Source organism: Ovis canadensis, chromosome 4 (assembly GCF_042477335.2).
Source record: "Ovis canadensis isolate MfBH-ARS-UI-01 breed Bighorn chromosome 4, ARS-UI_OviCan_v2, whole genome shotgun sequence".
Taxonomy (NCBI): Eukaryota; Metazoa; Chordata; class Mammalia; order Artiodactyla; family Bovidae; genus Ovis; species Ovis canadensis.
The window spans coordinates 41,876,320-41,902,365 of record NC_091248.1 but is presented as its reverse complement, the minus strand read 5'-3'; the positions used below and the strand labels follow the sequence as shown (position 1 = coordinate 41,902,365).

The window sequence follows — 26,046 nt, the reverse complement described above, 5'->3', positions numbered from 1 at the left end:
AGGTTGCTTCCATGTCCTAGCTGTTGTAAACAGTGCTGCAGCAAACATTGAGGCACATGCGTATCTTTTGACTATGGTTTTCTCAGGGTATATGCCCAGTAGTGGGATGGTTGGGTCATATGGTAGTTCTATTCCTAGTTTTTTAAAGAATCTACATACTGTTTTCCATAGGAGCTGTATTAACTTGCATTCCCACCATCAGTGCAAGAGGGTTCCCTTCTCCATATCCTTTCCAGCATTTATTGTTTATAGATTTTTTTAATGACGGCCATTCTGACCTGAGTGAGGTGATACCTCATTGTAGTTTTGATTTGCATTTCTCTAATAATGAGTGATGTTTAGCACCTTTACGTGTATTTGTTGGCCATCTGTATGTCTTTACAAATTCTTTGGAGAAATGTCTGTTTAGGTCTTTGGCCCATTTTTTGATTGGGTTGTTTGTTTTTCTAGTATTGAGCTGTATGAGCTGCTCGCATATATTGGACATTTGCTGTGTGACATACGGAGCTCAACCCAGTGCTGTGTGAAAACCCAGACAGAGGGGTGGGGTGAGGAGGGAGATGGGAGGGGTGTTCAAGAGGGAGGGGACACACGTATCCCTGTGGCTGATTCAAGTTGAGGTATGGCAGAAACCAATACAACATTGTAAAGCAATTATCCTCCAATTAAAAAAAAATTAAGGTATAACAAAGAAAAAACAATACACCATCCTTCATACTTGTGATTTGTTTTTTACGTTCCTTAAATGGTCAAAAATTTTACTTTGCCAGGGGTTGGAAGTAAGAGTATGGACTGACTACAAAGGAGAACACAGGGCAGTTTTGGAAGTTGAGGGAATAGTTCTATATCTTGATCATGGTGATTATGTGATGATATGCATTTGTCGAAAATCATTCATTGCACAGCAAAAGGAAAATAAATTACAGTGTGTGAATTATACCTCAATAAAAAATTCAATAATACAGATGCAAAGAACAGACTTTTGGACTCTGTGGGAGAAACCAAGGGTGGGATGATTTGAGAGAACAGCATTGAAACATGTATATTATCATATGTGAAATAGATCGCCAGTCCAGGTTTGATGCAGGATACAGGGTGCTCAGGGCTGGTGCACTGGGACAACCTTGAGGGATGGGATGGGGAGGGAGGTGGGAGGGAAGTTCAGGATGGGGAACACATGTACACCCATGGCTGTATGGCAAAAACCACCACAATATTGTAAAGTAATTAGCCTCTAATTAAAATAAATTTAAAAAATTCAATAAGTAACATAATATTGTTCCAAAGAGAAAAACAAGGTCAGCTTCATGATGAATACAAAGATACAAGAGATAGCTGGAACAAAATTTAGTGAACTGGTTTACAACAAAGTAGCTTGATGTAATACTGAGGGAAGTGAAAAATGTGTGTCTTAGAAATAATCTACCACTTCCAGACAGCTATTTTCATTAACGGAATGAGGAAAATAGAAACTGGTGCTATATAAGAATATAAATACTGCGTTAAATGTAAGGATTTCTTACTATGTTTACAAAGAACTTTCAGAACATCCTCTCATGTAATTCTCACTAAAAACCTCTAAAATGTATAGATCAGAGTATTGGAGGACAAAGAGGTTACAGTTTGGCCATAATGGCAAAACAAACAAATAATTGTGCAGGGCATCAGAAACTCCTGTTGAAAAGGCTACCCAGAATTCTAGATTTTGCACTTCTTAGGAACTATGTATTCTGTAAACCTATCTTTGATTAGAATTATCTACTTGCCATTCAAGGGGAAAAACAGCCTTTATATTCATTTCTAGGATGCAGCATAATGGTTGCTAATAAATCTTTTTGGAACATCAATTATTCCATGCCAGGAAATTATTTTTTAGAAGTGAGTTTTTATTGCTGGTTGATATAACTAAGCTGATAGCAAGAGAGCAGTGGTATATTTAGGATATGAGAGCATAACCCTGGAGTCAATTCTGCCTGAAGGATGGGAACACTCCAGACGGTATGACATTTCAGGGTCACTATAATCCCTTAGTTTTCATAAATATTTAAAGAAAGAGAAAAAAGATACGGAGGGGAAAAAAACCCTAAAATCAAGAACTTACAAGCATCCAAAATCTGTAACAAAGAGACTGCTACACATTCGTGGTTTTCACGTCCACAAATCACTTAGTTATATTAAAAATTCCTTAGTAAGACTTAATTATTTCATTCTGTCAAATGAAACTATTTGTCAAGGTTGGGAAACAACCAAATTATTCAGTTTCCCTCTCCTTTTGAACTCCTGGAATCAACATCAGTCAAAGCACTCACATGGTCCAATTCCCCAGGTAGTTTTCTTTCCCCTATTTTCTTACCTCATAGTTATGTCCAACTATTGTTTTTCTCCTTCAATAAAAGCATCTCTGACTAGATTAACAGTGCAGAGTGAAAAGGAAAGGTCGAGGTCCTTCCCTTGGTCTTCAAGTTATGAAAGCAGTACTGGGAACATTTGTGACTGTTGCACATTAATCCACTGAAATGGTCATTTAGTTTCTTTTCCAAACACAGGATTTCATCACATCTAATAATAAAGCAACAAGCCATTTTCTGTATATTTTAAACCATCGACTTGTAATTACATGAAAAGCTTCTATATGAATTCTCAGTGATGATGTAAGCTGGTACTGCAGCATAAGTGGGTTTTTTTGAAGCTCAATACATACCTACAAGGATCTATTTACATTGGGCTAATCATGTCGAAATAGCATCTATTTGAGGATAAAGTCAAAGTTTCTTTTATAAACCTCTATAGATAGATAAATAATCTAGGAGGCTTTTTATAGTTATAAAATTAAGACTGCTTTTCAATGCCTGCTAAAGTTTTTGGACATACTATCCATCTAATGGGCAAAATGTAATCCTAAATTGGTGATTAAAGACTCTGCATAAAAACAAGCTGTCATGTGGATAGAGAGAAATTAAACCTGACAACAGTAATGCTGACTTTCCTAAATGAAAGCCCAGTTCAAGTTTCTACTCATCCATTTTTCAAAACTTAAAAAAAGGCATTTTCCAACCACTCATAGATGAGATGCCAACATTTGCATTTCAGTTGAACCTGATGAAGTCAGTTGATTTTCAGCTTTAGGCTTGCTCAGAACTCCTGTCAGAAAATGTCTGCCCAATCTAAAAAACATAGCAATGTTACAACACAGGAGAAAGGAGTGAAGCAGGCCTGGCTGTAGTATTTCTCTACCGCAGCTGGTTCTCTACTGCGTTGACACCCCACCGCTGGAAAGCCAAGAGAGTATCTGGAAGTACCGCCACTGGGTCCATATAAAGACACTTCCAAGGGAGAAACTGGATGGAGGCAATGCGTAGAGAACTAGGAGTCAAGGTCAGGAAATGAGATTTCTTCATCCTGGCAAATCCAAACCAATACCTAAAAAATAAGATGACCTTCCTTTTTTGTTGGTTTGTTTGCCGTGCTTTTCATTGTAAGTTTCCTACTTTGAGCAAAAATAAAATTAGGAAAATCTTGTCTCCTTGGTGATAATAAACAACACTGAAAATCACTGGCCCAAGTTTAGGTTAAGGACAGGATTTTTTGTCAGACAACCTATGCTGGCATCCCAGCTCTGTCCACTACCAACCTGGTCATCTTGGTCAACTTAGTTACAAAAGAACTAAGAAGAAAATTAACTTTCTTCATAGTAAAAAAAAAAAAAAGTGTATTACAGTTTGAGGAGATGATACACATAAGAACGCTGGCATGGTGTTCCAACTCATGGAAGAGCCTATACAGAGAAGAGAGCTGGCGCTACTTAAAGGAACCTATCCCTAAGGTTCCTTTGGGAAACATTCTGGAGAGATGCAAGTTGTGTAAAAGATTGGGAGGAAAAGACACACTAGGAGAAAGAGGTGTAGCAAAAAAGCAAAAATTGGTACATGGGCCTTATGTAATTATTTGCAAAATTTTCATCTTACAAGTAAGGCATGGATAGAATTCACCTTATTAAAATAAACTAATATGAAGTGTGACTTCAAAATATGTAAACTTTTGGGATTGTAAATGTGTATGTAATTGTTGTCCAAATTAATCTCCTTGGGAAAATATACACTTTGCTCAAAATTTAGACATGGCTTTAGGGACACTTTATAAGAAGAAATATATGCACACACATAAAACCATGCTATGTCTGTATGTGACTACAGGCATGAAAGAATATTCTCCTCTTGGCTGTTCTGGATAGATTACTGGGGACAAGAAATGAGTATGAATCATGAGGAGTTAAGGAGAAAATGTAACATTTATGCTAGAAAATTATGTCAAGAAAAGGAATACAATAGATACTACTCAAATAAAGGGTCAAATTCTCTTCCAAACCTGATGAATGCTCCCCATTAGCTCTGTACCAGCATTTGAGCTTAATTATATTCATGCCTCGCTTGTCAGACATAAAATCTACCTGTTTTAATAAGGGCAACGCAGGACATCTGCTCAGCCTCCCCTTTACTGCTCTTGTCTTAGATATATTTTTATTATGATAAAATAGCACTCATGTCAAAATGCCTAAGTATCATAGTAACAAATATATAATAAATACTTATATCTAGAGTGAACCTTGACATGTATAAGATATCATCTCATGATTTGTGTGAGCTTTTTTTTAAACTGTTGGCTGATATCCAGTCCTAGGAATGCATAAGATATTTATCACAGAGTATTTTACAAAGAAAGAAAGAGAGAGGGAGTAAGGGAGGGAAAGAAAGAGACAGTGAGGGAAAGACAGAGAAAGAGACAGAGAGACAGAGACAGAGAGAAGGGAGAGGAAAATATATAAACAGTACACAATAATCCTGAGAGAAACTAAACAAGTCTGAAACTTGTTTCCTCAAAGAAAACAATTTCCTTCCTCAGTCCTCTATCCCAATACTTAATCTATTGCATTGCTATTTACTGGAATATTTCAGTCCCCTGCTGCCCATATGTTAAGTTCCACGAGGATGCTGAATGCTGCTTTCTGACTGCCTAAAATAGTGTCTGGTACTAATCAAGTAAGAATTCAGTAATGATTTGCTAAGTGGATACTTACAAAGATTCGTGTTGTGCTTAGTTGTGCAGTCGTGTCAGGCTCTTTGTGACCCCACGGACTGTAGCCCACCAGGCTCCTCTGTCCATGGGAATTCTCCAGGCAAGAATACCGGAGTGGGTTGCCATTCACTTCTAAAGGGCATCGTCCCAATCCAGGGATAGAACCCAGGCCTCCCGCATTGCAGGAGGACTCTTTACCATCTGAGCCACTAGGGAAGTCCATGAATACTGGAGTGGGTAGCCTATTTCTTCTCTAGGGCATCTTCCAGACCCAGGAATCAACCCAGGGTCTCCTGCATTTCAGGCAGATTCTTTACCAGCTGAGCTACCAGGGAAGCCCCTTGCATAGATTATGTCATTCAAATTAGTATTGAAATAAGAAATAATTTTCTTAAAATTTCTTCTCATACAGATTTGACAAAATGAATATGAAAAACATAGGTATTAGAAAAGATACAAAATTTTAGTTAAAATAGAAACAATTAGGCAGCAATCAGTGCTATTAATACTATAACTAAGAAATAATTCAAAGAACAATGTTGTCATTTGGAAGGGGGACAGAGATCTATTGTCAAATTTTCTCACAATAAAGATGCCTGAATATACTTTGGAAAATTTCTGTGTGTCAGAGAGTGATGTGACTTGACATCTGCCCTACTATTAATCAGGCAGTGGTCACAGTACTCCTTCAAAAATCATAAAAATTCCCAAGCAACTGTGGTATTTTGTTTTCATCAGTCATAGTTTTTACCAGAAAATCTGTGGCAATATTTAAACTTGAAAAGGGTTCAGAAGAAAACTATCAGTACTCTCCTATATTTTTGTTTGCTATTTTGTATTTATAAGGAAAATTTTATTTTAGAAAACCACTTTTTTCCAATAAAAAACATTAAAAGATATTGGCAAAAGTAACAGTCTTCTTTGATCCTCATATTGAAAACCTTTCTTTAATAACATTTTTTTAAACATGAAGGTACTATATATTAGTGATAAAATTGTTTAGATGCATTTCTGAATTTTTCAAATGTTTCAAAAAAAAAAAAACAAGAGAACAAATGTTGTAAGCCATGATTTTCTTATGATTAAGCTTCTCAAAATGCTTTCAGTGAAAACAAAATATGCAAACTTATAAGCAAAGATAAAACAATCTGACATTTTCCACTCATCTGTTTTTTAAGCTTGTCTCATTCTTTTCTGGTAGATATAGCAATACAAATACTATACAAACCCATTCTAGGGATATTTCTGCTAAGCTGTTAAGCACTTAAAACATACTTACATGAGCTTTAGCATCTTACGACACACAAATTTCCCATGTAAATGTCATTTAAGTAGTAGGTAGCAGGTAGGCAAATTGTTTAGTATACTTAATAACATTTACATTGTATGGTTATAACAAATATGACTGACTGCTTTCATAAATACATTCAAATAACAGCAAGATATGAGAAAGTCTTTAAAATTTAGTCAGTCGGTCAATGTACAAACTGCTCTGAAAAAGTATACTTTTGCTTCTAATTCTTCTAAAGATTATTAGCAATTCAAATCAGTCATTAAAATTTTCATACCAGGAAGGCTAATCATATTTAATATGATGCAAATTTAGAGATAAATCTGCTTATTTTTTCTTTTGTCTCACTCCATTTTTCCTCAAAGTCCCTAAATTCCTCAAAAAAGAACCATAAAGCCATTTAGAGGGAATAAAAGGAAAAGACATAAAATATGTCATCTATACACTTATATATGCATATGTGCCAGCATTTCCTGCTGTAATAAATATCATAAGAGAGTAAGGCCTATGTGTTTATGATGCCAACTATTTGGCTGTTTGATGAGTCACTGAAGATTTGTGCATGATAACAGAAGGGAGAAAAGATATAAATTAAAGTTTCTGTGGTTATTTCTCATTAATGGTTATTCTACATGACACTCATAAATATATTATTATGCAGAAACCTGTTTTCTTCCGGCATCTAAGTTTGCCTTCTCCTGACATGAAATAAATGTTTTCATTACCTCATGGAAAAGGTGAACAGTAGCGATTCACTCATTAGTGGTTCTATTTGTGAATACCATAGAATGGGATGGAGTTCAACATTTATTTAAGAAAATTCCTCTCTATTCCCTTAGACAATTGAGGACAGGTGAAATATTTTCAAAATCTGGAGAATACCCAGTGTGCATATGCCATCTTGATGCTTGATTAAACATATGGAATACATACAAGGAGAAAAGCCAAGGAGAGACCTGCTTGAGTAATCTAAACACCCAAGTCGAGAGAGGTTAATATATAAAGATCAGCTTTGTACTTTGAAGTTTTCTGGGCTTCATTTTGCCTAATTAAGACAAGATTTAATAATCAAACCACTGTACAAACATGTAGTATAGGTTTGTTTCTAATTTTGGAAGGAATTCTTAACAGAGTCCAAAGAATCAGCTCCACATGGAAGAAGGTCTCTGATAAGATTTGCTTTTCTCATTTATGAAATGCAAATGCATGCTTTCCATCTTAGTTTCTTTCATGTGACTGAGCTTAGCATCTGTCTGTCAAAATCTCAAGTGTGATACTAAAATACAATAATTCCATCCAATATTAACATACCACTTGAGTTTGAAGCAGTGGGAACTCTAGATCATAAAAAAATGCATTCCAAAATATTCTCAAAGGTATTCATAGAAATCATCTGTGGATGGTGATTTCAAAGGGATCAATTTACCTTATATACCTGTATGAGAACACACCTCCATATAGTTCTAGGAAATAGAACCTAGTAGCAGAAAGTGTATTCACAATCAGATGTTACTTTTCTTCCCACGGACAGAGAAGCCTGGCAGGCTACAGTCTGTGAGGTTGCAAAAGAATCAGACATGACTTAGCAATTAAATAACAACAACTACTACTTTTCTAAATGAATCTAATTCCAGATCAAAATATTGTGAGGTGAAATGTAAGAATTCCCAGCCATTCCTTTCATACTGGATAATATTTCAAGAATACCTGGTAATTTTAAGCTGTGCTAATATACCACAAAAGAAACAAATCAACATAACTCTACCATAACACAGTAAATGTACAGAATGACATTGAGGACAAGGAGTAATATGCCATTATACAAGGAGAAAAATCATTTCTCCGCTGACAAGACTGATTTTATCTAAGATAATTAGATACATTTAGAGAAATACTGAAGCAATAAGATAGGCATTAACCTGATGATATACTAATAGAAAGAGTCTGAAATATAGTGGAATACAATCTGCAGTGCAGCAAATGATGACTGGAGAGGCAGCTGGCACTCCCAGCCACTCCCACGCCAATATACACACACACACGTCATTTGGGAACACTGCAAAGGGTTGGGCTGGGGGAATTTGTGTTCAGTATTGTGCTCTTCAGTTATGCTACCTTCATGTATCTGCCTTGTTAAGATGGAGGCCAAAGATGAGAAAACATCTCTAATCCCACCTGCAATAAGGTGAGCACATGATAAAGATCCCCTTTCTCTTACTATCAGAAAGATGATTAGACTTTTGCCCATGAGGTTTTGTTTCATTTATGCTCAGTCGCTTCAGTTGTGTCTGACTTTTTGCAACCCCAGGGATTGTAGCCCACCAGGCTCCTCTGTCCATGGGATTCTCCAGGCAAGAATACTGGAGTGGGTTGTCATCTCATCCTCCAGGGGATCTTCCTGACCCAGGGATCAAACTCGCATCTCTTATGTCTCCTGCAATGGCAAGCGGGTTCTTTACCACTAGTACCACCTGGGAAGCCCTGTTTTGCTTATGTCATAATATGATAGCACACTTACATACTAAGCCAATTTTTAGCTATCCATTTATCAGTAAACAGGACACTGTTTCTCAGTATAATGCCTCTATCAGATATTTGTAAGTAATATAGAAACAAAGGAGAAAGGACAGAATTTTGATATTCAGGACCTTTCATTTTCCAGGAATGAAAGGATTTTCCTTTGTAAGGCTACCATGGCAGAGAGCAATGGTTAAACACTGTACAGACCAGTTTTGCTTACAGATTCATTGAAAATGCTCTCCTGGCCTGTGTGACACATTATATTCGAATGACTGTCTGTGGCTGCCTCAGCAGGAGAGCTCCGGAGGATGTGCTGTGACTCAGGCCTCTGCTGTCCATTTCTGACACAGAGAGACTACCACAAACTGCCGAGAAACTGCTTCAGCACTGATTGGACTAAGAGTTGGACATATTAAAAAACAAATGTAACATGTTGACATACAAGTTGCAGAGAAACGCCTAACTGGCTAACCTTGCCATAGCTGCCAACACCTGTGCAAACTTAACTCTGCCTCAGACCTTTACTGCAGTAACAAAACACGGGGCTCTGCACACACTTTTCTGTATGTGCTGCTGCATTCAGATATGTCCTCAGTCAGAAAAGACTTTCCAAGCTAGGACCTCAATTTTGCTACAAATCTAGGACCTCGATTTTGCTACAAATCTAGGACCTCGATTTTGCTACAAATCTAGGACCTCGATTTTGCTACAAATGTCCTATGCATGCAGTGATGGAGAAGACAGTGGTATTGTGATGGTGTCCTTGAGCCCTGAGAGCAGGGCCAGGAGGGCAGTCTCCAGGTAGTTTCAGGACAACATTGTGATGGACACCAACATTCTCTCTTGTATGCCCATATCAGTGACGAGAACCCCAGATTCCACACTGGTGGCTGTGCTGTGTTGACGTGGCTTGGGAACTTACCTTGTTCATGTGGATCTGCTGCTGGTATTGCTTCTGCTTCTCCAAGAACTGCTGGTGCTGCTGCTGAATGACCAGCTGAGCCAAGGTGCTCTGAGGCAAAGGTGCAGACTGGGTTCGATTCAGGGGTCTGTGTCGGGGTAATTTGTGGGTACCTCTAATGCCGGGTGAAATTCTCTCTTTTGTTGCCAAGGGAGACTGAGGATGTAAGGGAACTCCACCTGAAAAAAAAATACATATATATAGGTACTTACAGAGACACATACACAATTTAAGAAAAGACAAGAAACTAAAGAAGATAGCTATGGGATAAGTTTTATGAAAAGCAGTATACTATCGGGCATATATCAGAAGAAGGCTAGCTTGGGTGTGTTTGTCACTCAGTCTTGTCCGACTCTGCGACCCCACGGAATGTAGCCCACCAGCCTCCTCTGTCCATGGGATTCTCTAGACAAGAATACTGGAGTGGGTTGCCATGCCTTTCTCCAGGGGATCTTCCAGACCCAGGGATCGAACCTGGGTTTCCTGCATGGCAGGCAGTCTCTTTACCATCTGAGCCACTAGGGATGCCCAGATTGGGTAGGGTGGAGACAAAAATGCCAATGCATTGGGCAGATACACATCTGATCAGTGACTCATCTACAGTCCACTCTGGTATATCTGAAGGTTAAATAAGGTGAGTTTTTTTTCCACAGATTTAGAGGAATAAATATGTGTAATAGTCTTTTCCACAGTACTAGGTATCAGGGAAACCTCTGCACGACAATGTGAATTTTTACTAGGTCTTGAGGCAAAGAGACATTACGTTGGCTTGCTGATAAAAACAAAAGCCCTAACATAACCTACAAAAGATGCCATTATAAATTACCAGCCACAAGAAGTTTTTGCTGTCGCATTTGTTCTTTCAATAATAGATGCTGCAGGAGAGCTTGGTGGCTGCTATTGGGCTTTCCCTCCAAAGTAACGTGGGGATGGCTTGAAGATGCTGGGAGGCTGCCCCCGTATTGCCCAGGCAGAGGAACACCTTGCCTGAGTGTCTGGGTCTCACACTTCTGTTTTTCCTTGAGTGAATTTGAAGCCTGTGTCAAGAAATAATAAAGATGTTAATCCGCTTTCATCCATGTGGGTCATTAGGTCTGTAAGTCATTGGACTGGTTTCTCATTCCATAATTTCCCCTGCCACCAAAAAGCCTTATCTTACCCAGTGGCTGAGTAGGGAAAATGGACAACAGTATGTCTTTCGAACTAAGTGAATGAACATAGGAGAAAAAAACACAAAGCTGGTGCACTGGAGACAGTTTAGTATTGCGTATCATTGTACTGAAGCCCAAATAAAACTTTTCCTAAAACATTAAAAATTATGTTTATTTTAGGCTTAATAACTGGGAAGTTTATTTCTAAAATATTTTAACATATTGCTTAAGTAAAAGGTATATTAGAAAAGTAAAATTTATTCAGATTGCTAAACTCATAACTATACAATAGTGATTAGAAGCTGGATATAAAATGGTCTGTAATTTGGGAGTTTCAAGCAGAATAAACAATTCACTCTTTATATGTCCTCTAATACATTCATAGAGCTGTGGGTGTCCAATATTTAATTTTTAAAATAAAATTACTGAGATAAGTCAATGAAAGATTATATAAAATATGAAGAAATTTTATTTAAATGTGTATTTTATATTAATTTATAACAGAGTCTCAAATCTCTAAATATTGAAAATGACACTCCAGATACTTTTGTTTAATAAAATAAACTACAAGTGAAATTAGATATCACCTAAAATTGCTATTAAGAACTTGAAATATATGATAACATAGTAATAAGGCAATAATAATTATATCATCAATAGTAATAATGAATTCTCCTAGTCAAAGAACTTAATGAATGGTGGTCATTTTGGTATTACAAAAGCAGAGGTCTAATACCTCAAAATTATGTGGCATGTTTCTTTTCAAAACTCATGTTTCATCTTTCAAAATTGCTGTGCGCCAGGGAAGCAAAGCAATTTTCAGTGACGGGGAAATTGAAGGACAAAGAGGTAAATGGTTTGTCTTAGTCACACAACAAGTCGATGCAATGTTTAATCTAGAAGTGATTCCTTCTCCTGGCTTCTTCTCCTTAAAATTTCCCACTACTCAGTGAGGAAATAGAATATTAGAGATCCCTTTGCCAAAGCAATGCCAAGCTTGAAAAATTAATTATGATAGCTTCATACACAGCAAAATGGAAGCAAAGAAAAATGAAACTTCAATCCAAACCACACTGGTTTACTCATCCAATGGTACCAAATGGTATTATCATTGAAACATTTAATAGTCTGGCTTTTAGTATTTGGTCCTTTGGGGAAAAATTCTCCCTGACCACATTAAAAGTAGTGCGTTTGTGTTAGCTGGTAGGACTGACTTAGAACATGCAAAAAAAAGTAGAAAACTTATATGTTGTAAGTTTTTGTGTTAGTATTTGCTCATCACCAGAAGAAACAGAAACTACAGGAACAGAAGAATATAACGTTTTTTGAAAATAATTTTTAATAAGTGAAGATTTGAAAATATCATCCATAAATATTTGTTTTATTTAATCCCTAATTTCTTTTTCCTTTTCACTAGTTAGTTGTTTACAAATGCTTCATGTATAATTTCAAGGGCATAGCTGAATTCAGTGTTTTTTTTGTCTGTCTTCTTTAATCCCCAGATATAAAACAACATCCAAACTTTGCTTTTTCCTCACTGGTATAAGATTACTGTATCACCTAAGATAACATTCTACTCTATTACAAAGATCAAATATAATAAGTTATCTCATAGATATATTTGTAATATGTATTGAACATAATCATAAAATTTACCATTTAAAAATGTCACCATAAGCATGATCGTGCATAAACTAGCATACCATAAGATAGGGTTTATATTCTGCAAACAGTCACAAAATGGTTAACTCTTTATAATTTCCTGATGTGGGCATATTGTAAAAGATATTAATTTGACAAGATGGACTCAGTGGAAGACTTGCCAAACTCTTGAAGCCATTTAAAAATTGGTAAAATTGGTGCCAAGGGTTGGAACAGATTTCTCTTTAAACTGAATGTATCATATGACCTCTACCTAATTTAATAATCTTTCACAGATAAATTATTCAAGTTTAAAAATCTTTTACTATGACTAACATTTATATTATTTTAGAGTATATGTGTGAAATATAATTATTGCTGTCTTCTGCTAGCTGGACAATTACTTCCAAAAAATCCTATTTCAGTTGTTGAGACTTTCAAAGTAATTGATTCACTCTGAATTTCCAAGGAAGAGTTTAATATTGTTCTTACAGAGGTTTTCCAGATATATATTCTTCAGTACCACAGAGTCAGGGACCTAAATTCTCAGAATAAAGTCATTCACAAAATAAACAATGTACACATGCTGCTGTGCTTCAGACACTGCCCTCACAGCACTGGCCTGAGTTGAGGTCCAGGTCTGCTAGTGGCTGGGCTTGTGATCCTGGATCCAAGTCTTGGGCTGCTTCTTCTGTTAAAACGTGGTCTGTAATCTGTGTCATGGGATGGTTGTGTGGAGCTAGCAAAATAATATACCTGGAGACTGCTTTCTTTTTTAAAAACTACAAAGTATTATACTAATATTAATTATTATTTTTATATATTATTACGTGAATCAATATGATTCTTTAATGTGAGGTCAAACTGAGTATCTTTCAACAACTCAGTAAACAGTGAAGGAGAAGTAGACTACCAAGTTTCCCTGAAGTCTAAATATACAAGTAAAGAATGAGAGGTCCCCTAGGAAAACAGTCCTCGGGCTGGTTTAGGCCAATGCAGGGTAATGACTTACATTGAGCTGGGTTGACACTGCTGGAAGACCCAGGGTGATGTTGGGCAAAGACGGAGAGGTATAAAGACTGAGCAGGTTCATGGAATCTTCGTGAATTAGAATGCGCTGCTGTGAAACCATTTTCTATTAAAAAAAAAAAAAGTGAAAGGGGAGTCCCACAATATTATATCACAAAGTTTACAGTAATGTTCACATTTCAGAAAATAGGTTTTAATTATAATCTGTCAAAATTTTAATGAAGAATTCACAAGTATTTTATGACTTCTGTATCCAAAAAAGTTAAATGCAATAATTAAAAATTTCTTCATCAGATATAATTGTAATATCTGAAGAAGACTTTCCATTTCATTTTGAAAAAAATTAATTTTAAAATTTCTGCTTTCATGGAATATAATCAGTATGTTTGTCATCAATTGGTAATATACAACAATTAAATTGAGTAATCTTTATGAGTATAAATAGATTTTTGTGTTACTGAGTGATGAATATGTATGTAATGCCATTATAATCATTATTCTCATATGGATTAAATATCATTTTACTGATAGGAAAACACACAGAAGAAAATCTTAGATTAAATATTGCCTTATAGGACTTCTATACTAACTAATCATTGTTTAAAATCATTGTCATTTGTGAATAGACAACTCTGCTGTTTTTTAATTCAGTCACATTCAGAAACTAAAGTAAATGTGAAAATGTTGTGAGTTCCCTGGGCCTCACTAGTCTTCATTTACACTGGAATACCTTGAACATTTTGGCATCATGGTCCTTTTTACAACAAATAACCTTTTTTTTTTTTAAATCCAATACCAAGAGTCATGTTTTCCCACATGTGGCCTAATATGGTTGCTTGAATTACATTTTCTGTTTAACTCTTGCTTCCCTCCCAGAACTCTTATACAATAAGAGTTACAAAGGTCTTATTCGACTGAGGAACTCTGGCCTGATATGGTCCCCAAGGGAACAACATCCTTGAAAAAGAATACTCCATGTAACAGTATGACACAGTGACTGCTTTCTTCCCAAACAAAAAGCATATGGGACTCCAATAAGAGACCACCTCCAAGAGGGATATTGCACACACGGGCTTTGACTAAAGTAAATATAATAACTTGTCAAGTATGTTTGGGGGAGCTGTAGATTTTCCCCTGGACAAACCTGGGATATCAATTAACTGGGGAAAATATCATGTGCTAATACAATGCAACCTCAGAATGTCACTGAAGAGTGATGCACCACCAAAACACAGGATGTTATTCCAAAACATCACCTCAATCATACGTTTGTTTGGAGATGAGTCGTAGTCTTAACATAATAAGAGCAGAAGGCTAAAGGTGGACTCTTCTCATTGCAACTTGGAATTCCAAACTAACTCAGAGTTTGTTTTTTCTTAAAAGAACAAGTCAGATATTTGCTCATGAAAAGCAAGAAATGCACTGAAGCTTTTAACATTACTTTGAGTTTATATGCAAGCCTTTACAAAATTAAAGTTGTTGAAAACCCATGAAGATTGTTGGAAAAGATTTTATCATTACAATGTATGATATTGCAATTTTAAGGAGATACCAACAATGGTTGTAATATTTGCTCTAATTTAAAAAGCCAAGATTCATAAGTCTGATTTTGCTTATACTATATGCTTTTACCATGAATTTAAAGTATAGAATATATACCTGAATGCAAATAAAAAAGTATATGAGGAAGCAAAAATACTTTAACAAGCTTATTGGCAGCAAGCAGTCATTTATAATAAAAGGGTATTTCATCTCCTATCTGTATTCATGGAAGAGAAATAAATGTGGGAAAACAACTACTTTAAATCATGTACAATACTCATTCAATGTTATATCTGTGTGCCACAGCAGAGACTTGACATGCACTATGGGAATGACACCAAAAGTTACCACAACCTCATAAAACAAGTTATCTTTGTTTCCCAGACAGAATTTGTGTGACATCTTTCCACGTCATCATAGGAAGCAAATCTATACTAAAGTGAGAGAAAGGTTTCTTCTCACGTGTAATAACTGCAGTAGCACATTGGCTGCTCACAGGAGCTTTTGACTAAAGTGAAGGGACTAGGGAAATGTCCATACTGTGAGATTTCAGACCCCTGTGATTTCATGCTATTTCCTAGGACAGCACCTACCATGTTTCAAGGCCTATGCCAGGGAGTTCTAGGGCATCGACCATAGTCCTCACATGCACTCTCCAGCACACCTTATATTCTCGTTATGGATGAATGAACTGAGTGATTGCCCTAATTCTGGTTCCCAGTGGGATCAGCAATAGTACTTTTAAAGCGATCAAGGCTGGGTGATTTGTTGTCAGGTACTGCTTCAGAAGATATGCACTGCTCTGGAGCCATTATTGCCAGACAAGGGAACCACAAAACAGTATGGAGAAGGAGGAAGCTTGAGAGAAAAAAGAGGAAGCACAGTTAGTCTTGGGGCTTATGGTAAAGAATAAAAGTGTCCAACTGGGAGGCAGTGAGCCTCATGTGAGAAGAAAGCAGAAGCCCTGGTGACTTGATAGATGTAAGGATTTCCAAGTCATGGAGACAATTCCTGAGGAATAAATAAAGTCCAAAGTCCCTAAATTCACTAGGTAGAGTTGGCTCTTCTCACTAACTGGTATATATCACATCATGGAACTTCAGAGACTTGGACATAATTTGTTTCCTTCAATTTACTGACAAGAAACAAGCACAGTATGTACATAAACTTCCAGTGGATAAAACCACAAATGATTCAACAGAACTGAAATAATGTTTTTCTCAAATTATTTTCTGTAATACCTTTCCTTGATTTGACTTTTTGATAGAAGCATATCTGTTTCAGGTTAATATTTCTTAACAGGAAACTGGAGCGGTATGGTACACTGCTAAAAGGGCGCAGACACACTTGAAAGTCAGGGGAACAGATGGTGAGAGGAGCCATTTCACTGAGTCAGTGAAGGATCCTGACCAGCATTCTTGCAAGGTTGGAAGGTTACCCCACCTTAGCACTGCGGTGAACTTACAAGTATTTCCAGGCAAGGCCAGGGCTTTTCCAGGAAGTAGTTTCAAAACTGATCCAGCCCTTCAAACAGGGCTATGCTAAGATACCAACGTTTCACATCTTAGAACACAGGGAAGATGGTTTTAATCTAAAAATTTTTCAGAGTCAGAAACTATTGCTGTGGTCAGATAAAATGGAAATATTTAATGTACAACAGCTATCGCCTAACATGCACAAAAAAATGAATTACAATTAAGTTAGATTAACAGGGTAGTGTTGGAGAAGGGCATGGCAACCCACTCCAGTATTCTTGCCTGGAGATCCTATGGACAGAGGAGCCTAGCGGGCTACAGTCCATGGGGTCGCAAAGAGTCGGACACCACTGAGTGACACAAACAACACAACAACAGGGTGGTATAGGGTGGGAAGGGTACAAAGATGCCCTAGACCACACAAGTGCAAAGGAAAGTGGAGAACTGGCTCTAATGACCTGTAGTAATTACCACAGGTTGTCAGTTTTAAACTAGGCTCTTATGGATAACTAGCATTTCACCAGAAAGAGCATGATATTGGAAAGAGGGGTATGACTGAACCGGGTGTTGGGGCAGGGGAGGCCTATCCATATTTTAATAATGACCTTCAAGTTTTAATTACTTTTCTCAACGTCATGGCAACTGGAACACTATCTTATGGATAATATTAAAATAAAATTAATATTTTATTAATAGTAAAATACCCATATACTGAAAAATTACATGTATCTCACTAGATCTATTTATTTAGCCAATGAAATCAAGAAGACATCGGTTTCAATCAAAAGATTCAACTTCTCTTATGAAATGGACACTGGCAAAAATTAGAAAAATAGACAATGTTAAATGTTCAAGGGATCTAAGAAAGTAAAAACCATCACACATTACTGGTGACACTGTGGACTGGCATAGCTATTCTGGAGAACATTTCAGCACTGTACACTATGACCCAGAGATTCTTCTGCTCTTCAAGAAATTCTCATTTAGTTACAAGGTGATGCGTATACATACACCCTGGAGCATTTTTTGGTGGTGTGAGAACTGGAGGTCACTGGGTCATCCAATTGGAGAATAGGTAGGTAAAATGGAGCAGTGCTTGCCAAGGATTACTACAGTGATTAAAAGCAAACTATTAGGTATATGTATCCATTCATTATATGACTGAGTGTAACAAGACATGCTTAGTTATAAAAATAAGAAATGAAAAGAGACTGATGACACCAAACCATTTATACCCATTAAAATTCATGAGCACAAAGCAAAAGATACATGTTTCATGTAAGAAGCCATACAAACAAACAAGAAAACAGGAGAAAATGACTTCCTATAAGGGCAAGGAAAATGGAAGTAGGGATAGGAGGTAAGGAGGGAGGGAGGAAGGGAGGAAGGGAGGGAGTAGAAAGGAAGGGTGGGAGAGAGGGAGGGAAGGGACTACTTTTCTTACTCTTAAGACAAAGAAGTCAACAGATGACCCTTGACAGAACTCTAATTATATCATCACCTACTTTTTAAGAAGCTCATAGAAAAAGTGGATGCAAAAATTTTAAGTTGCTGCATGTTCAAAATTATATACAATATGCATAAGCCTTAGGAAAGGAATATAAATATAAGGCTTTGGTGAGCAGCAGTCTGGACTGGTGTAAAACAGCATGGTCGAAGTATCCTACACTCAAGCTCCACTGCTCCATGGCTTATGACTCAGGGCAGCTCCTAAGATGGGAGCAGCTGACTAGATCTACCAGGTAATGTCTGTTCTCTTAGAGTGGCATCTGGGAAGACACACTTGTAAAGCCTCAAACTGTTTTGTCTTTAATAAAAGGTTCTAAATCCCTAAATCTAGTCTATCTAAATAAAAAGAAGAACCATATTAAAAAACAAACAAGTAAACAATGAAATTTTTTTTAAGTTCTTAATCATTTAATGTTTGCCTATGGCTTTCGTGGTATTTTTCAAGATGGTATTTATTTCCTCTCCTCATTTCAGATAGTGGATAGAAAATTTAAATCGCCAAGTGACACATTTTTTTAGGCAGTAAAAACCTCTAAGTTTTCATTTTTACTGGACACTCAAGGGAATGGTAACCCACTCCAGTATTCTTGCCCGAAGAATCCCAAGGAGAGTGGAGCCTGGTGGGTTACAGTCTATAGGGTCTCAAAGAATTGGAGGCAACTGAGCAACTAACACTCACTTTCACTTGGTTTTCAAGAATGTATTACTATAAAATGTTTTGGAGACAAAAAAATTACTTGACAGGGGCTTCCTTTGTATTTAAAAGTCACTGATGTTTTGTTAAAAGTCTTGGTTTACAATATTGACTCATGTTATGCCTAGTAAATGAGTCTTTTGTCATAGCAACCTCTTTTCCCATGGGGGATTGGATGAGGAGTGTCTTATTTGCAGTCATCTAAAACCGAAGCTCTACACCCACTCAGAAGGGAGCATAACATTTACAGCAAATGTCACAACAACTATTATGAAACAATCGGCAGATGAGTCATGTGAGATTGAGGCAAAACAAGTGACAGTTCAAATGATTTTAGAGTACTTAACCTTGTTATTAGAATCCATTTTTAAAATCGTTTGTATCTGCTAGAAAAAATTATTTTAAAAATCACAGAGCAGAGCCAGCCACTAATGTTCAACTAGAAATAAACCAGCTGCTTGGCTACTGTTGAAATAGCTATCAAATAAATCTACTGAGCCTAAAATAATGGTGCTGATATTCATGGAAACATATTTGAACCCACAGGCCTACAGTATTAACAATAAAGTAACTAGATAGGTAAAGACATCTCTGACTGGAGTTGGAAATAGAAACTCCTGAGGTTTCAGCACCCCAACCAAGTTTACAAATGGGGAAACCAAGTAGCTCCAGCAATGCTGAGTTTGGGACAAGGCATGTGTAAGGAACTAGAGAAGTACAACAGAAGTGGCCAGAGCATATGGAAGCTCATTCTCACACGAGATTTGCTGGCTTGCAGACAAACGTACTAATGAGTTTTCCGTACCAGGAGTCAGTATTAATAACAACAAAAAATGAACTTGTTCCACAATTTACCACCTGCCTTCCAAATACTGATTCTCTACAACAAAGCTGCTGGGGTAGGTATTATTAATACTATCTTTATTAGGTAAATAATCTAAGATTCAGGACAAGTTTATCGACTTAACCAATGGCGACCAAGTAGTTGGTTTTGCAGCCACATTACTTGGTAGCCCTCTGAATCCAAGACTAGAATACCTGAATTCATGGTACTGTTTCTTTAGCCTGGACTTAAAAATTAAATTCTCCTCTTGCTTCTGTCTTAACTTTTATCTAAATTATACAGAACAGATGAATTATAAGAGAGAAAACTTTCTTTTCACCTAAGCCTCAAGAACAGCCTGAAATACAGTTTTACTTTCCTATTTCCTAAACAGCAAAAAGGGAGTAGAATCCCATTCATCTACATGGGATCTGAAAGAATTATGTGACTTGCTTTTCTAATTTCAGCTCACAGAATAGAGAGTTGACTCAAATGTACACTGTTATACTATTTTAAAAATGAAAACTCACCTGTTTTGCAAAACTTTGCTACTTAAGTAAAGATGGTAGAATAAGTCTATTTTATAAATGGTAAAGTATGCAACTAATATAATTTTTGAAATTGTAATGATGTAAATTTTTCATACCCCCACATATTTCTTTTGATATGAAGTTATATGCTATTATTAATCTTAGAGGGTGTCTATAAATATCACACAATTCAAAACGATCATTAATCAAAAACTGGTTGAAAAACATTTTTTTTTCCACTTTAGTTTAGGTGGCAGGATTTGGTGATACAAAGCTAGGATATTAATTTGCTGACAGTTTCAGTCTGAATTCTGCTGTCTCCTCACCTACCCAGTATGAATTATGCTACAGACCTCTGTAAATGCAATGCAGCAGAAAAGCACATGTTAGTCATCAGGGTTGAATTTTTTGTTCTGGGCCATGGAGAGGCTACCCATCAGTGAATAAAGGTCTGCCCACCTGGCCTTTTGGATCATAGTTCAGGCACACAATTAATTCATTATGAAGTGAGTCACTGCTTGCTTTTGAACTCTTCTTCCCAGCTTTGGAGGTGAATGTCCTGTCACTGACCTGAAGAAATACCTCTACTCTTTCAAACTCCATTAAATCACATTTCCTTCTGTTTTTTTTTTTTTTTTTAAACTGGTGGAGGTAGAAGGAAAGAATATGTTCAACAATTAGCTAATTGTTGGGCATCTAAATAGGTATTTGTGTTTACGTATCAGTAAAGGTTTTAGAAGTATAAAACAGATTAAAATAATACAAGCTAATTCCTTTAATTTACAGTCTCCATGGTACATATTTTTGAAATTTAATTATAGGGTCACACAATGTGAGCTACTTAACAGGTTTTAAAAATCTTGAAGTAAAGAGAAAATCTCATCTTTTCCATTTATTTTGAGTCTTATGAATATGTATTTCTTTGTTATACTAAGTACTGCATGCATATATTTGTATTTATAATGAAGGTATATATGTATCTTCATTTTTTGTAGCTTACCATGTCCCCTCCACTGTCTTTCTCCTTCTTGAGAGGTAACCATCATGCTAAATTTTGTGTTCATTATCCCTTTGATTTTTTACATTCTTTTGATTTTTTAAAAAATATACTGTTACCTACATATGTTTTCCTGAACAAAACTTTGAACTGCTGTTTCTAATCTTCACAAAATACCATCAAGCTATAAGTGGTCTTCTGTACCTTTTAACAATGCATTTTGAAAAATCAAATGCTGTTGAATGAATGTAGTTTAGTGTGTTTTCATTTCCTAAGAACACAGAATTCATCCATAAACATTTTAGAATCCAGATCCTTTAGTGTCTGTGCTACAGAATCATTCTTTAAGCTGAGAGGAAATGGAAATCTAAAGTTTTTTAGAAATATTTGTGACCAACTTGTACCTTCTCTGAAAATTCATTAAAGGGTTGCAGAAAACTGACTGATGTTGAGATATAATTTATAATTGCACTAATAGAAATACAATACCTATAACCAACAGTCTTAAGAATCTTACATCAATGGTCACAAATATATGTGAAATATTTATTTCCTCTGGTGTCATGTTTAGAAAGAGAAATGAAAAGCAAAGGGACAATGGATGGTAAGAAACAAGAAATGGAGGACTGGAGAAAAATGCAGTGGCTTGAATTGTATTCTTCACATGCCTGAAAGATGGTCACAAGTAAGAGAGTTTCCTATCTATTCTGCTCATTTTCCTTGGAAAACTGAGAGAAAATTTTAAAGTCTAAAATGAATGTGAGAGGTTTCCCTGGTGGTCCAGTGGTTAGGAATCCACCTTGCAATGCAAGAGACACCAGTTTGATACCTGGCCCAGGAAGATCTCACATGCCTCGGAGCAACTAAGCCTGTGTGTTAGAACTACTGAGCTTGTGCTCAAGAGCCCACGAGACATAACTACTGAGCCCATGTGCTGCAATTACTGAAGTCGGCACACCTAGAGCCTATGCTCCACAACAGGAGGGGCCACCACAAGGAGAAGCCCACAGGTAACAACTAGAGAGTAGCCTCTATTCGCCACAACTAGAGAAAGCCCACGTGCAGCAATGAAGACCCACCTTAGCCAAAAATAAAAGAACTAACAAACAAATAAATCTTTAAAAAATAAGTAAAATAAAATGAATGTGTATTCATCTAGAAAGGATTTACACTTGTTTTTTCCAGAAGTACGGATGTGAGAGTTGGACTATGAAGAAAGCTGAGCACCAAAGAATTGATGCTTTTGAACTGTGGTGTTGGAGAAGACTCTTGAGAGTCCCTTGGACGGCAAGGAGATCCAACCAGTCCATTCTGAAGGAGATCAACCCTGGGATTTCTTTGGAGGGAATGATGCTAAAGCTGAAACTCCAGTACTTTGGCCACCTCATGCGAAGAGTTGACTCATTGGAAAAGACTGTGATGCTGGGAGGGATTGGGGGCAGGAGGAGAAGGGGACGACAGAGGATGAGATGGCTGGACTGCATCACCGACTTGATGGACTTGAGTTTGAGTGAACTCCGGGAGTTGGTGATGGACAGGGAGGCCTGGCGTGCTGCAATTCATGGGGTCGCAAAGAGTCGGACATGACTAAGTGACTGAACTGAACTGAGGGAACTAAAAATCTGAGGCACTTTAAATTAAATTAACCATTTGAAGTTATAAAAATCTGGGCTACAGCTTTATATATTCTGGTTATAACTCCTCAAGGAGAGAGTGTGCCCCTGCCCTGGTCTACATCAAGATATCTCTGGGGGTGGGGATGAGGGACCCACCGATGTAGCATAAATATGTGTCATGGGTTGGATGGTCTCCTGTTAGATCATCTTCTTTGGTCAGCACAGGGCTTTGCCTTCTCTCTTCTGAAAACCAAAACTCAAGACTCAAGTACACAAACGTCCTCACAGAAGTGACTTCACTGATTCCAGTTCTTTCCCTATCGCGGATAACCTCTGGGTGTCTGCTTTCAATTAGCCAGATAATTTATGACTTATAAATAATTTATTATACATTTATGTTAGTATGTATGAAATTATAGATATATATTTTGGCATAACATACAGAAGATACGTTTTATCAGTCAAGCTGACTGTCCAAAATCAACTAGATTGCTTGAAGAAACAGTGAAGTGAGTTCCGTTTGAATAAGAGTGCCCCAGTGGAAGTCTGATAATCACATATCAGAAAAGCAGATGATTCAAGAATCAGAGATTCGATCAATCTCTTTCAGCTCCAAACCATCATGACTCTATACAATACAATGGAAGATGCATGTCACAGTTATACATGAGAAGTTATTATACCAGCTTTTTCCTGTAGCAAGCAATGCCTGATAAGGAGGCATTATAATGACAGAGAAGGAAAACTCAAAATTTCAGTCAATGATGGTGACTTCAAAACAGCTGATTCCACAGGAGTGGCTGTTGCCTTTGCTTAGCCTGATACAGAAACTATATACATAGTCTATTGGGTTGTTCAGTCACTAAGATGTGTCCAACTCTTTGCGACCCCATGGACAAGCTCCTCTATCCTCCACTATCTCTTCTCAAACTCATGTCCATTGAGTTGGTGATGCTATCTAACCATCTCATCCTCTGCCACCCTCTTCACTTTTTGCCTTCAATCTTTCCCAGCATCAGGGTCTCTTTCAACGAGTCAGCTCTTCGCATCAGCCAGCCAAACTATTGGAGTTTCAGCTTCAGCATCAGTCCTTTCAATGAATATTCAGGATGAATTTCCTTTAGGATTGACTGGTTTGGTCTCCTTGCTCTCCAAGGGACTCTCAAGAGTCTTTTCCAGCACCACAGTTTGAAAGCACCAATTTTTCGGTGCTCAGCCTCCTTTGTGGTTCAACTGTCACATTCGTACATGACTCCTGGAAAAACTATAGCTTTGACTAGATGGATCTTTGTTGGCAAAGTGATGTCTCTGCTTTTTAATAAACTATCTAGGTTTCTCATAGCTGTTCTTCCAAGGAGTAAGCGTCTTTTAATTTCATGGCTGTGGTCACTGTTCGCAGTGATTTTGGAGCCCAGAAAATAAAATTTGTCACTGTTTCCACTTTCCCCCTTTCTATCTTCCATGAAGTGATTGCACCAGTTGCCATGATACTAGTTTTCTGAATGTTGAGTTTTAAGCTAGCTTTTTACCCTCCTCTTTTACCTCATCAAGAGGCTCTTTACCCTCTCTTGGCTTTTTGCTATCAGAGTGGTAGCATCTGCACATCTGAGGTTGTTGATATTTCTCCTGGCAGTCTTGATTCCTGCTTGGGATTCATTCAAAATGGCACTTTGCATGATGTACTCTGCATATAAGTTAAATAAGCAGGGTGATAATACATAGCCTTGATGTTCTCCTTTCCCGATTTGGAAACAGCCTGTTCCACGTCCAATTCTAACTGTTGCTTCTTGTCCTGCATACAGGTTTCTCAGGAGGCGGGTAAGGTGGTCTGGTATTTCTATCTCTCGAAGAATTTTCCATAGTTTATTGTGATCCACACAATCAAAGGCTTTAGCATAGTCAATGAAGCAGATGTTTTTCTGGTATTCCTTTGCTTTTTTCTATGATACAACGGGTGTTGACAATTAGAGCTCTGGTTCCTCTGCCTTTTCTAAAGCCAGATTGTACATCTGGAAGTTCTCAGTTCACATACTGCTGAAGTCTAGCTTGAAGGATTTTGAGCATTACCTTGCTAGCATTTGAAATGAGTGCTATAGTATGGTAGTTTGAACATTCTTTGTCATCACCCTTCTCTGGGATTGGAATGAAAACTGACCTTTTTTGGTCCTGTGGACACTGCCGAGTTTTTCAAATTTGCTGGCACATTGAGTGCAGCACTTTAACAGCATCATTATTAAAGATTTGAAATAGCTCAGCTGGAATTCCATCATCTCCACTAGCTTTATTTGTCGTAATGCTTCCTAAGGCTCACTTGACTTCCCACTCCAGGATGTCTGGTGCTAGGTGAGTGACCCCACTATCGTGGTTGTCTGGATCATTAAGACCTTTTTGTTTTGTTCTTCTGTGTATTCTTGCTACCTCTTCTTAATCTCTTCTGTTTCTGTTAGATTCTTGCCATTTCTGTCCTTTCTGTCCTTTATTGTGCCCATCTTTGCATGAAATGTTCCCTTGGTATCTCCAATTTTATTGAAGAGATCTCTAGTCTTTCCCATTCTACTGTCTATACACACAATTTCTTGTTGACTCCCAAATTTACTGTTTTATATTCTTGTATCACTGGCTTCAACAAATCATGTGTTATTTCAGACCCATTTTCTTGAATCTTTTGTTTTTCAAGGACAGAGTTCATATATCATTTGTCTGGCTATCCTCATTGCCAGGCAAAATGAATAGCATATAGAAGGTCCTCAACACACTGCTTAGTGGAACTGTGTTCCTCAATTATGATACTACAACTATTTTTCATTACTCTTCAGGTCAAACAGATAAAACCTACTTTGCTGGGCAACTGTTCCGAAAGGTGCGCATGAAGTTGTTCCCACTTACTGATGGGTCTACTCACAGCAGAATAACCAAGAGCCATGAAGAAGGACTTCAGGGTTGTACAGCTACTGGGCAGTGAGTGTATACTCAGCATAAGTAAGAGTGTGTGGGTTTTTGTTTTTTTTTTTTTGTAAGATTACATTTCAGCATTTTCAAACTTGTGATTATCATCCAAACTTTGTAAATAAAATCACATTTACTCAGTTCCACACATTATAAACCTATCAGAAAAGTAACTAAGGTCAGGTGGCTTTAAACTTCAGCTCAGAAATATCACTGAGTTTTAGGGGGCTAATCAAAGATTTAACTTT

The 26,046-nt window shown here is 37.1% G+C and overlaps 1 protein-coding gene across 20 annotated transcripts in view; it reads right to left on the bottom strand.

Moving 5' to 3' along the window:
- Window positions 1-26,046, bottom strand: part of HDAC9 (histone deacetylase 9) — a 1,067,281-nt gene that overhangs the window by 387,441 nt on the left and 653,794 nt on the right. For all 20 annotated transcript variants that reach the window (XR_011256609.1, XM_069587626.1, XM_069587611.1 and 17 more), the window contains 3 exons: window positions 13,650-13,772; window positions 10,672-10,882; window positions 9,807-10,024 (listed from right to left, as the gene is read on the bottom strand). Coding sequence is in view for 19 of the 20 variants with exons in the window: in XM_069587626.1 (XP_069443727.1) it covers window positions 9,807-10,024; window positions 10,672-10,882; window positions 13,650-13,772 (552 nt within the window). In the remaining variant the exon portion in view is untranslated. The remainder of the gene's footprint in view (window positions 1-9,806; window positions 10,025-10,671; window positions 10,883-13,649; window positions 13,773-26,046) is intronic.